Source organism: Centruroides vittatus, unplaced genomic scaffold (genome assembly GCF_030686945.1).
Source record: "Centruroides vittatus isolate TY-2023 unplaced genomic scaffold, ASM3068694v2 contig_549, whole genome shotgun sequence".
Lineage (NCBI taxonomy): Eukaryota > Metazoa > Arthropoda > Arachnida > Scorpiones > Buthidae > Centruroides > Centruroides vittatus.
This window is the reverse complement of record NW_027122325.1, coordinates 351058-365171: the sequence shown is the minus strand read 5'-3', so window position 1 is coordinate 365171 and position 14114 is coordinate 351058. Positions and strand designations below refer to the sequence as shown.

At 27.6% G+C, this 14114-nt stretch overlaps 1 protein-coding gene across 1 annotated transcript; it reads left to right on the top strand.

Moving 5' to 3' along the window:
* Positions 1–554: 554 nt before the first annotated feature.
* On the top strand, positions 555–13587 carry GABPI (zinc finger DHHC-type palmitoyltransferase GABPI). The gene is made up of 4 exons (XM_067274426.1): positions 555–719; positions 3275–3880; positions 8905–9081; positions 12855–13587. Exons 1-4 carry the CDS (start codon positions 604–606, stop codon positions 13042–13044), a joined length of 1089 nt encoding a protein of 362 aa, XP_067130527.1. The 5' UTR covers positions 555–603; the 3' UTR covers positions 13045–13587.
* The last annotated feature ends 527 nt before the right edge of the window (positions 13588–14114 follow it).

Below are 14114 nucleotides of genomic sequence, written 5' to 3'. Positions count from 1 at the left end.
GCGTGACGTTGATCTCAAGTCGATTCTTTCCGTAGACAGACTATTTTGACGTCAAAAGACAGTTTGTGTATAAATCTATCTACTAATAAAACGTAAGGCACATCTGTATTGCTTCAGTCTCCCGAACTAATTCGCATTTTTAATTGTGGCGACAAGAGGAATTAAATGAAAGATCGAATTACCAATATATGCATTTTAGTTTTATTCTCCAGTACTCACAATAGAAGCTTTATATTTTAGCGTCAGAATTCAATGCGAAATTGTATGTCGTTTGGTTCTTGGAGTTTATTTTAAACTGAAATAAAGATGCTTTTGTAAAAAAATTACAACCTTTAGTTATAAAGATCTGAATTCATTAATTATCAAATGTGCGGCCGTAAGAAAGATAGTTTCAAAAGTCATTCAATTGTTAGTAAACCTTTGATGGCACTAGAAAGCTTTTATTATTAATCATAATTATTTAGCGTTAAAAATATATAAATTCTTCAATTCTTCATCGTGCCTAAATTCTTCGTATTGGAGAAAATTCTTCAAATCCGGCAACACTGCTCCGAAACGTGCAGATTTAGCAACAAGTGATGTTCGTGAAAAAATTGCGCGCAAATGTCGAATAGAGAGCATGGATTATGCTGTTGTGAGTACATTAGCGATCATGGCAATCGAAGTCATCTGCTCGCTATATGTTGCGATTGTAAACTGATTGATGAAACATTCGAAAGGTTATTTATTTTTATATATAATCTTATTTGCAAATATACTAAAATTAATTTACCGTAAACAATGAATAATCGAATCTGATGTGTTATGTCAATATACATTTTGTAAACAGTTACTTGTATTATAAATATTTGTACAGATAAAATTAAATGTATCTAATATCTGGTTTGTTGTCATCTACTGTACAGCATCAGTAACTATAAAAATTTTTTCAGTTAAATGTTTTAAGCTTAAAACATGGTTACTTTAATTATAATATGTGTAAAACTTCAATAAAAGTATAAAAAAAAAGTGAATTCTCTCTCACATTATCATATTTTTCAATTATTAAAAACTTAAATATAAAATAAAAATTATATATAATAGAAAAGAGTAACATACATATCATATTTAAATTTGGAATCATTGCTGGATTAACTTTTTAGCTCACAAATTTAAAGTTTGAAAATTGTGTAGGTTTAAATATAGTTACAATCTACTACTTGATTTTTACATAAAAATTGAAATTAAATTTTTAAATAGGAATGATGAGATAATAAACAATTTGTATAGATTATATTTAACTTTTTCTCAAAATATATTAAGAAAATTCTGTTAATATTAATCAAAAGGACTGATGACAACAATGTCTTTTGACTATGTTAATCAATTAATTTTATTAGTTATCTATATTATTTATAAAAAAAATAAAAAAGAGGATTTCATATTCATCTTAAATAAAAAAATTTCAGATATTTGAAGGAGTTTTTCTTCAAATTTATTAAAAAAGTAAAAAGTAGATATTGTGTGATGTGATGAAATTTAGTAAACTTTATTGTGTAAATTGTAAGATTGTAGGAAGATTCTTATCCTGTAAGATTCAACATTTTAGTAAATCTGGTATATTTTGAGATAATTTTTATATAACGTATTTTAAAAATTAAAAAGAAAATGCTTTTATTAGTCATGTTCTTGAAATTGGGATGAGGTGGCTTATATAAAAGTATTTTAAAAATTTTGTAAATCTTAATCAATGACAACATCGATAGGTTTTTGGGCATTTACAATAATACAGTATTGAATTAGTTTCAAGGTTCCACATTATCTGAGGCAAACCTGTAAGTGAATACACTTCTTATGCTATAATTGATAAAAGAAAGTTTAAAATGATAACACATACTGCAAAATGGTTTGTTCCTTTTAACATTTAACTTCAATGTGAGATAGAACCATTCATATTAAAATGTAACTACAATACTAAAATAATTATTCTTGAGAATATTGTGCATATTAGCTGTGTAATAAATGTAAAAATTTTTCTTATATATGATTAAATTCATTAAGGTATAAATTGAGGCTTAAAAGTTAAACCATATAATTTTTTTTATATTGTAATTTTTAATCCAAAATGGTTGTAGATGTCTGTTTTATCTGAGTTTTCAGTTATCCAAGGAGCATCAATCCATATTACATTGGATAATTGGGTTCTACTGTATGCCTAATATAATTTATCATTGTAAATGAATTCATTTGTATAATTTTACAATTATAATTTTGTTAGTTTAAGAAAACTCTTCAAAATATAATATAATGAATTTTTTTATACTAAAATATAAAATATGTAATCTTATTGTAATTATCCAAATACTTCCTGATTTAAAGTGTATTTTTATATATAACTACAGTTTAAAATTTCTTTGTCATTTTAAATAAAAATGCCATCTAGAAAGAACAAATATACAGAAGCATTTAAACTGAAAGTTGTTGAAGTTGCCAAGAAGACAAGATACTAAAAAACTGCTATTGAATGATAAAATTTTTAGATTCTATTACAGTCTCTACTATCTATTTTTTTTATTTTAATTTTTTTTCTTTTGTTTCTCCCCTAAAGTAGTAAATAATTCAGCTTTATTTTTTGACAGTTTTACAACAGTCTCTCTTTCTCTCTCATATATTTTGTAATTAGAAAAAATTTGTCATTCTGTCACATAATAATCATGCATATGATATACTTTTACTATTTTATATCTAAATATTGAAATTATGGCAGATTTTGATATGTATTGGGGATAGAATTGATATAATTGTATATCTATGTTTATAATTTTTATATCCTGTATTTCCTTGATTTTAAGACATACTTTTTTTTATCAATTTGTATTTGTCTGAAATAAAGGTCTGTGTTGAATCAATGGCATATTACATTTTCAGTCTGAAATAACAATCAGATGTCATCACAAATAGACATTGCTGCATTATGCATTAATAATAATGTATACTATGCTGCTCAATGGTTAAATCAATTGAAATTAAGCTTTGCTGATAGTGTTTATAAACTCTTTTTAGGCTTAAAATGCTTTCAAGATGGTATTGTGATACAGTATTAAAATTAATATTATTATATAGGGGGTAGTCCATTAATGATGATGTCACACTCCAAGAGGGAAGGGAGAGTTGAATCTTTATCATTAAATTTTTTTCTGTTATGTAAAACATAGTCTAGATTTTTTTCTGTTTTCTTAATTGTATGTAAGATATTTTAATTTATGAAAATATAATCTATGTTTTTTAATTGTAGATGCATTACATGCAAATCTCAACCACCTGATCTAATGAGAAAAATTGGTTCAATGATGTCAGATAGATGCCGAATTCCTTGGTGTGATGGGAGAGGAGCTAGAAAGATAGAGTTCTCTATTATAATACCAACAATTCTTATTCCTATTATTTTCATAATTGCTGCTCAAGGATGGTTATGGACTATAATTACATTTATATTTTTACCAATATTTTTAATTATGATTCAAATAAAATGTTTGAAACATCAAATTAGGACCAAATTTTTTCTTAGCTGGACTATTTCAAGCCTTGTATTTTTATTGTGTGTATTTGAATTTGAAGTAGTTCCCTATTTAGAAATATTATTTATTGAAAATTTTGTTTTAATGTGTTTTGTATCTATTATGTGTTTATGTGGTTACTTTGTAAAATTTAATGATGGAATTCTTAAAAATCCAAATGTTTCAATGTCTGATGTAGAATATTTAAGAACTAACGAACAAACACTTATAAATATAGAAGAATCATCAAAATGTGGTATATGTAATATTGTTCAGCCTGCTAGATGTGGTCACTGTCGCTTATGTGGACAGTGTGTGTTAAGAAGAGATCATCATTGTATCTGGTAAGTTTTTCTAATTTTACTCTATTTCTTTTTAATGATGAAAAGTGACATAGATGCATTCAATAGTATCTAATGTTTACAAATTAATTTATAAAAATATTTAATTAATGATCAATTATTAAATATTTTTATGCTTTTAGGTTGAAGTCAAATGGGTTTTTAGCATCAAATGGAATATTTTAATTTAATAAATAAATAAGTAAATGAACATATCTGTAGCAGTATGTAAAATTTCGTAGATAGATTGTGAATGTTTCCATTCAGGTTAACAACATGTTTAGGTGGCCATCTACAAGCATTACTAGTCATTCTTTTGTATATTCCAGTGATTCATTCTATTACATCATAAATAAGATCAATTATTTAGAATTTTTTGTTATGAATATTCAATATATGTTACTATGGTAACAGTATTACATATGATGACATTGACCAGAAATTCAACTTATGTTTACTTATGTTGATGGTAACACAAAAATTAATACATTTTTTGAAATCTAAGCATTCAATTGCAATGCTTAGATTTCAAAATATATTCCTCAAAGTTTATAGTTTATGTATGTGTTAGTGCCAGGATCTTTGCTATAAATTTGTCATTTCTAGTGACTAAGAGGCTTCTGAGGCTAAGCCTACTCTTCCTAAATGTTAAATTTTATCGTAAAATTGAAAATTTTAATTTAGCATATTGAATAGATCAAGAAATCTTGCAAATTTTGGTTTTAATACTTTTCCAACCAAAAGATGCAAGCATATGAAATGTGACATTGATCTTTGCTAGGCCAGACCAAAGTCAATGCATAACTACAGAAAACAAATGTTTTATTTACATGCTGTTTGTATATGTATCTGAGAAGTATAATGTTTCAAGACTTTTGTGTAGTACATATGGTATGGTAGGCCTATGACCATGATAGGCCTACTGGCACAGTTCATACCTCATCTATTCTCCACAAACTTTTTACTTTATGGGCAAGTTTCTGGGTGTTTTATTATTATTTGATAAATGAGCAAAACAATGAAAAAAAATGTTGCTATTTATCTTATTTCATATTTTCAACACAAAGTATCTTAGGTGGCTCCATCTCAAATATTTTGTTTTTCTGTTTTTCTTATAATTAAATCTTCAATGAATTACTAATGAAAATAAAATGAAAGAATCGGAAAAACTGGATTCTGAGACAATACCTTCTAAACCAGTGTTTCTCAACCTTTTTTGCATTGTGGATTGGTGAAATTATGAATAATTTTATGTGGACCGGTAATTTTATGAAACTTTGAATTATATATTAAAGCTTCTTGTCTCAATTATTATTGACAAAGGTATTTCACATACTGTGCAGCAGAGATATCAGAGACTCATCACACTGTTACTGAGGACATCAAAATAACACTCCTGTCATTAAAATGTGACTTTCTTTTTGATATATGTTTCAGTCCTTAAGGCTCTCTTTAGCCATACATGAATAGATAGTTACCTACAATCAATGTAAAATTAGAAAATTATAAAAAGAAGTATTAACAATAAGGTTTAAAATTCCATTACAAATTTTTCAACTGACCTGTTTTAGATCTATAATGTTGCATAATACTCATTGATTAAAAACATTTATTATAATACAGACCTAAAATATTTTAAAACTTATTTTAGTTGCATAAAATATCAAACAATACTGATTTAAAATTTGCAGTTCTACTTACATAGCTACATTATTTTATGGTAAATTAGTTCAGGGCAGGTAGAATCAATACTCACTCAGTATCAATTTATGGATATTATTAATAGCACCCTCTGTGAGAATGGTAACCAATGGTAATTGTAATATGAAGTATTTTAGTCTGATGTACAGGGTTGTTGAAATTAAACTTCTTCAACTCAGAAGGTTCTGGAGAATGTTCTACTGTTTGAAAAGAAATATTTGGACAACAGGTACTTTAGGTGATGCGCTCACCATTTATTAAAGAAAAATTTTTTGTACAAGAACTCACTAATAGGTGGTGCTGGAACTGTTCAAATCATGGTTACAAATGTTCAATACATGTGCCATTCACAAAAGCATGTTTTTCACTGCTGAATGCAATGAGTCAACTTTAATCAGAAGAACGTGCCAATGAACTCTTATCTTTTAGATCTGACACAAATGCATATCTTTCACAATAGACCTGTCAAAAAATCCCATAGCCAGAAGTCATATGGGATAAAATCAGGTGAACAAGGAGGCCAAGCTGTTGGGAAGTAATGACTGATCACTAGTTCATCCATGAAAGTCTGCCTTAACTGACGTTGAACAGTGTGAGGAATGTGGATGGTGCACCATCTTTCATGTATATAGTATCTTGAAGGCTTTGTTGAAGCTCTGGGATCAAAAAGTCATTAGCACGTTAAGATATCGTTCTCCAATAATGGAACAGGTTTGTACCCAAGATGCGTAACTCCAATACCACCTGTCAGTGATCAGTGACTTTTTGTACGAAAAATTTTTATATAATAAAACAACACTTTCAGACCTAAAATCCAGTGATCAAACATTTATTGAAGAACAAACACTTTCAACCTTTATAAAGGCCATCTTCAGGTTCTACTGGAAGAACACAAATCAAACATAAAAGGAATTTAAATAACATTCATTGTGTATGAACATCTTATGCCCAGGAACACAGTAATATATTATAAAATAAAAATAAAAATGATTACAAAAGAAAACAACACATACAAAAAGGTTAAATGCTTATAAATAACAAAAAGTCAGAATAAACTATACTCCAAAACAGCTGGAATGCTAATATATAATAATAAGGTATGAACATAATATATAACTTGTGTAATTTTTTAGTAGCCTATGTTTGCTGTTTTATTGAAGATTTAGTTATATCTTCAAGAAAGTTTTATTGTTACTTCTGAGTTGGACTGTAAAAAGGATGTAAAGAATAGGCTCAAAAAATTAGAATATTTTTTTTACGTAAGTCTTCTAATGCTTTAAATGAAGATATTCCTGGGTTATGTTGTTTATACATAATTTGTATACTAAGCCAGAACTGTTTACAAAACATTACATAGTTGCTAAATGCATTCAAGTACTGCCCTCCAGGCATGTAACATAAGAGCCATGTCCCTGCTGTTGATAGCCGTACCTCTAGAAATAGTCCCGTGTATCTCAAGAATCTCCAGGTATTTTAGACACAATGGTAATTCATTTCGATGTAGAAGATGAGCTCTATTTAATAAATGTTGAGCTCATCATCTGAAGTACTTGTTCAAATGTTGTTTCATGTTGAGCAGTAGGAAACTCTCCAAAGCCCTCTAAGTTAGGGAAGTTTAATTTTGACAATTCTGTATGTAGAAGATATTTTTGAAGAAATTTAAAAATTAATGAAACTTTGTAATATTATAGTTACTCCTGATTTTAAAAATGACAATAGAGTTTATGTTAACTAAAATAAGACAACCAAAAGATAACACTGATATTTTTCAAAAAACTGGAATTGTTTATACATTTAATTGTAATTTTAGTCCTTTTACACTTATGTCAAAAAATGGGAAAAAACTTGGTCATTAGAATTTCAGACACATATGGTCAATCAAATACAATTATGTGAACTTGAAAGTAGCTTCACATTGTAACAAGAATGGTTTCAAAATTAATGGAATGTCAGTTAAAATATTAAAGCATGAAAATGATTTAATAGATAGACAGTATTACAAATGATTAAAAATATTAGATGTACAAGATGAATATAGACCAGGGATGGGCAACCCGCGACCCGCAGTAATATTTTTTGCGGCCCGTGTGGCATAAAATATGAATAAATATATCAATTTCCTGGCTTAACAAGATATTCAACAAAAATTCAAGCGTTATTTTCTACAACTTATATTTGTGAATAGTTAAAACTAGCAGTGACTAATATTTAACCAAATATTTCCGACATATTACGTTTAGATCAGTGCCAGAAGCTATATTAAGTATACCTATGCTAATTTATAATTATATATGAGTAAGTAATTGTGATTTACCGACATTTTCCCCCTCTTTTCTCTTGTGTGCGGCCCGCGTCAGTGCGGCCCTCACATAGAAAAAGGCTGCCCATCCCTGATATAGACTAAATAATAACAAACAGAGAAAAATTTGCAAAACTTAGTTTCCATTCTTGTCCAATAGAGGGTTGTGTTAAAAATATCTGTAAATTTCTACTGAGTGAATATTGTTTGTTCTTGTCCTGAAACTAATTTACCATAAAATAATGTGTCTATGTAAGTAGAACTGCAAATTTCAAATCAGTATTGTTTGATATTTTATGTAACTAAAATAAGTTTTAAAATATTTTAGGTCTGTATTATAATAAATTTTTTTAATCAATGAATATTACACTAAGGTGTAGATCTAAAACAGGAGGTCAGTTGAAAAATTTGCAATAGAATTTTAAATCTTATTGTTAATAGTTTTAATAATTTTACATTCATCATAGATAACTATTTATTCATGTATAACTGAAGAGGGTCTTAAGGACCAAAATGCATACCAGTTATGCAATATTTTAATTTTTTTGAAGCAACTTTTGGTGGGTAAACACAGTTACAGCAAATAACATTACAATTATTGGAAATTCTGCTTTTATTGACTCTGAGATTAAAAGAACATGTTAAAACAACTTAAAAATAATCTTCAAGTTAGCCATTCACTTATAATTATTAATATTAATTATTATATAATTTATCAGATATTGTTTTCTTGCTAATGTCTACCACAATGAACATTTATAATTTAAGAAAAAAAATGCTAACAATTTAAATTACTATATTGCAAGCAAATAATGGTTAAAACAATTAATGCTTAACATTAGTTAAGATTGATAACAATAACTGATAATGATTGTATGTTATCAACAGCATGTATTATATATAATGATTTTATTTTTAAGTAAAAAAGAAACATTCATTTTTTACCTGAACAGATTCATATATTTCTTCCTTATTCATGTAACATTAACAATTAATAAATTAAAAATATAATACTTTTTTCCTATAGGTTAGATACTTGCATTGGTGCAAAGAATCATCGTACATTTATTATTGGTCTTCTGGCAATGCTTATAGCTTGTATTTATGGAAGTATGTTGACATTAACAACAATTTGTCACCCTGTTCTTATATTTGAAACAGTATTAATACCAGATAATTGCACTGATGTTTATGAAGATATATAGTAAGTTAAATTATATAGCAAATTTTTATTTTTTTTTATTTTAAGTAAATTAAAAAACAAATCATTTCTAAAAAGAACTAAGTAAAATTTTATTTAGGTTAGGTTATCTGTACTATTTTTGTAACTTTCTTTTATCCATAAGTTATAGTATCTAAAACACAGAAAACATTAAATAAGCATAAAACTTTTAAACATTTAGTGAAGATCTACTAAGTTGCTCCAGTTGACTACAGCGTCAGTGAAGATCCTTACAAATATCTGACTCGAGTTGATTCTTTGACTCGAGAAATGTTCTTATGTTGGTTTGTAAAAAAGCACACTTCCACACTCAAATTATACACTATTTACAATTTATTTACAAATCCAGAATGTAGATTACACAAGTTAGAAATATAATATATGCAGGATGACACGAGGTACATTAAACAACAGGTTGTTCTCTTCCGGGATTACTAAATTCTGGAGAGGCCTAGTCGCCTGATGGAGTCGGCTCAACTGCGTGGTCCATTCTCGTCTCTACTGCCCATACCAGAGAATTCTCTAAGAGGAGAAACACTCTTTCTAAGCTCTGCAGGTTGTCCAAATGTTAGAGGCTCCCATGTCCGGTTTCTTGCCCTGATCTCCTTCTCTCTCCGTCGTTCTGTTATTTAAGGATTTATTTGGCGGAAACTTCCGACCAATCACAATCCTTCCTTTCATCTGAAGCTTTCTAGGACGTTGACGATCCTCCGCCGAGTTAAGCTCACAATCGCGTCCACTTTTGTTTACATTTTCTTATGTTTTTTTCTAGTAGTTTAACATATGGCAAACAATCTTTCACCCAACCACCTGTGAGGCCAATAAACAGAGCGATGCTCCCTTTGTTCTTCCTCCTGTTTACAAATAAACAATGCAGGTGGGGGTAATTTACAAGGCCGTGTGACTTTTGACCTTACTCTATTAAGAGACAACCTTTACATATTTGAAATTTTTTCTTCTCAATTAATAATTTTTATAAACTTATCTATACAAAAAAATAAATAATCCCTGCATGTATTGTCAAGCTACAATTTTAAAAAATTGTAGATCTATAAATTCCCACTGTCACTGTCTGTCCATCCATCTTTTCTTAATCTCAAGAATGATGTTAGGTAAATGAAATTTAACACCAGATATAGAAAACTTAGGAGCCCTGATTAACTATATATGAACTTCCGTAGAAGTCATGTTACTTCAATTGAAAAATTTTCCTCTGAAAGGAGTTAGATAGATGACTGGCATGACTCCATTGCTAATGGAAAAGTATGATGTACAGGGGCAAGACACTACAGTACTAATTTGAGGTGGAGAACATATATTTTAAATTAAATAAATTAAAAATATGATTAAAAGTTGCAGCCCAGCATTGTGACAATGTTACACTAAATAATTGTTCATATTATGTTGTTAAATCACCACAAATTTTATATGGATAATCCATAGGTTATCTGCATAAAATTAGTTTGTTTAAAAGAAAATTTGACACTGGATATAGGTGATGCAATTGGGTTATATGCTGAATTTTACATTGACATTACAATTTCATCAACAGCTTTTTCTTTGCATAGTCACTAAATCATCATTAGAAAATGTGAAAAATCCTTTGTGCATTGCAGACATATTCACTTGCCATTGTAAATTTTCCCTAAACTGTCAAAGACACACATCCACATACCTCACCTTTATATCTCTTCCATTCATTTTCTGTGTATCAATTTCCACTTTAATTGTTATTATTAGACACTTCTATTTAAACTTGTATAGTGGAACCTTGCTTAATGAGCATAATTTGTTCCAGAATCTTACTCATAATGTGAAACACTCGTTAAGTGAAACAATTTTTCCCATATAAATGAATGTAAAATATGATAATGCGTTTCAAGTTGAAAAATACTCAAATATTTTATGTGTAACATGTATTCAAAGAAAATTATACTGTATTTAATTATAGCCTTTACATAGCCCAAGAATTTGACATATTGGTTGGTGTGTTTGTTATATAATGGGCTATGGTTGTTGTTGTTTATATGTAATGTTTGAACACAAGTTTGGAAAAATGTGTGATCACAAGTGACACTAAGGGTTGAGTTATAAACTTCATAACATAACCATATGGTCGTACCGTATTCGATAAGAAAAGTTTTGATTAACCAAACTTACAGTAGAGATACGGCAAAGTGACGAACTGCACATGCTAAGTCAGTCGCTATACAATCAGAAGATGTGCTGGAAGCAACAAAAAATTGGTTGAAACATATCTTTTGACTGACAATGCTACTTCTGAACAATATAAAATTTTAAGATAAGAGTTACTTTGGTCATAAAAAATAGAAAAATGATAAAATGAATAAATAATTATAGTGTTAGGTCTGGCAACATCAGCCGATGATTTTGTGCATTCTCAAGATGGACTGCTTCATAAGTTGTAAAAAAAATTTGTTTCCTAAAGGATATGGAAATGGCCTTACAGTATTTTATAACTATTGCTATAGATATCCAGTGTAGCAAACATTTATGAATATGGAAACGGTTATGTTACAGCATTTATAACTCGACTTTAAGATGCTAGCAGAACGAGTGCTAAACACAGACTGATGGAGCATGTGCACAATTCGGGACTTTCCCTCTCTTCATCACTCGTTATGCGAAATGTCGTTCATTAAGCAAGTCATTTTTTCACAATTCGTTCTGTTCATTATGTGAGGTGCTTGTTAAGTGAGGTTCCACTGTATTTTGAAACCTGACAAATTTCTGGTTAATTTCTATGTGCTGGTGTTTAAAATTAAGATAATAAACACAAATATGTAGGATATTTGGAAAGGTGTTTGGTGGATGAAAACAAAATTTTGTTCACTGATACTTCACTGAGGGATTAGTTATTTGAAATGTAAACAAAAAATTAACTTTTAGAGAAATGCACATTTTGCCAAGAATACCTAAAATATAAGTAGCAGATTCCCAGAAAAAAAAAGAGTTGTTTTCAAGTACTATTTAAATATACAGTAAATCCTAGCTAGAACTCTTTATGGTACCATGAATTATATTACTGTAGGCAGTAAGTTACTAAAGACTGTACATTGCTGTATACTGTACTGTCATAAAAATGTTTTAGCTTATTTCCTGTAGTAATAAATTCAGAAGCAAAACTGATGTTTTCTCTGATGATATGGAAAATGAGAATGTAGATATACAGTACAGTAATTTATTATGATCAGTTCTGTACACTGACAAGTTGAACTTTCATAAACTCAGACAAGCTTCACTTCCTATTAGTCTGAGTTAGCAAGAGTACTGTATTTAAATATTTTTATTCATTTTTAGATTTTTGATTCTAATATGATATGAAGATGCTTTTAAGTAATAAAAACAAAAATATTTTTTAATTTTTTGAAATGTTTATATAATGTTTAACAAAATTTTATCAAAAAAAAATCTGTGAATCTCAATATCTTATGGATAATAATTAAAACCTGTTAATTTTGACAGAAAATGTCATCATCAAGGTATCAAATGTTAGCAGTTTCATTATGAAAAGTTTATTGAAAATAAATGAAAAAATAATAGAGTTGATTGAAATGGCACGGTTGAGAGAGATATCATTTTTATGTTGTCTATATATGCATATTCTCTGCTTTAGGTACAATTTAAATAGAATAATAGGGTATTGTAAAATCAATTTGATTTTACAAATTTATTTATTAAGATATATTTTGAATGTATATATTATTTAAAATATTTTGTTTTTCTCTTTTCAGTATATCCATTTGCTATGTAAGTGCTCTCTATGCATTACTAATTGCTTGTTTAGCTTTATTACTTCTAATTCAACAAAGTTATCTCATTTGTCAAAATACAACTGTTCAAGAGTTTAAAAGAAAGCAGAGAGGATTATATAGTAAAGGAATAATAATTAACTGTTATCAATTTTGGTGTATTTCTTATTGAAATTAAACAGGAGCATATTAAATATATAATTTATAATTGTCAATTTTATTTTAAATTAACTAAATATTCAAAAATGATTTTATAAATTCTTAACTTTATCCTTTGTTTTGTATTTTTAATTAATGTTATATATTTGAAATTTTATTAAATAACAGAATGCTTTTACTCCTGATAGAAAAATAGATTTGATTTTCAATATTGATGATATCTTGGATGTAAAACAGTTGTATATATTATAATAATCATATCTTTAATTATAAATGGAGACTAGAGACATTCAAAAACATACACAAAGTTATTTTTAAGAAATGTAAAAAATTAAAATGTAAATGCTAATAAATTAAACTTTATTAAGTGTTAAAATTCAATTTTTTAATTAAAAATTTCATGTTTGATGAATTTTCTGTATTGTGAGTTAAACTATCAGCATTTTATTACAAAGACTTCAACTTTTATCAATTTTATTTACATAAATAAAGCTGTTTGTTTAATGACTAAATAACAAAATTTTTAAAATCAACTTACAGAAATGTATATCTAATTTAACAGAATTTTTATAAAAATTAAAAATTTGCAATATCTGATTATTAAAAATTATTGTGTATTAACATCTTCAAGAATATCTGTTGATTCTTTTCTGTTATGCATTTTGTTCATTGTTTATATAAATTGAAATTTTTTGAAAATAAATGTTTTTATAAATTTAATATATCAGTAAAAGATAGAGTAATTAATTAGCTTTATGTTAACAAATAAAACTTTCAAAAAAAACCCTAAAAGACTTTGTGATTGATAGAAAACAGAAAATGACATTGGTATCTTTCTCATAAGTTCAAATAAACCAAATTTGGAAAAAGGAGTATAAAAATATATTATTGTGATAGAATCAATATCTAAATGTAAAATATGATGATAATATATTTTAAAAATTAGTTAAGGACTTACAGACAGTTTGTCAAAAATCAACTGAAAGAACTTAAAGAAATGCAAAGTGTAAAGCATAAATATACTGTGTTAGAGAACAGTGTTGTCCCAATTTGATTAATATATCAAATTGTAATTGAGATGTT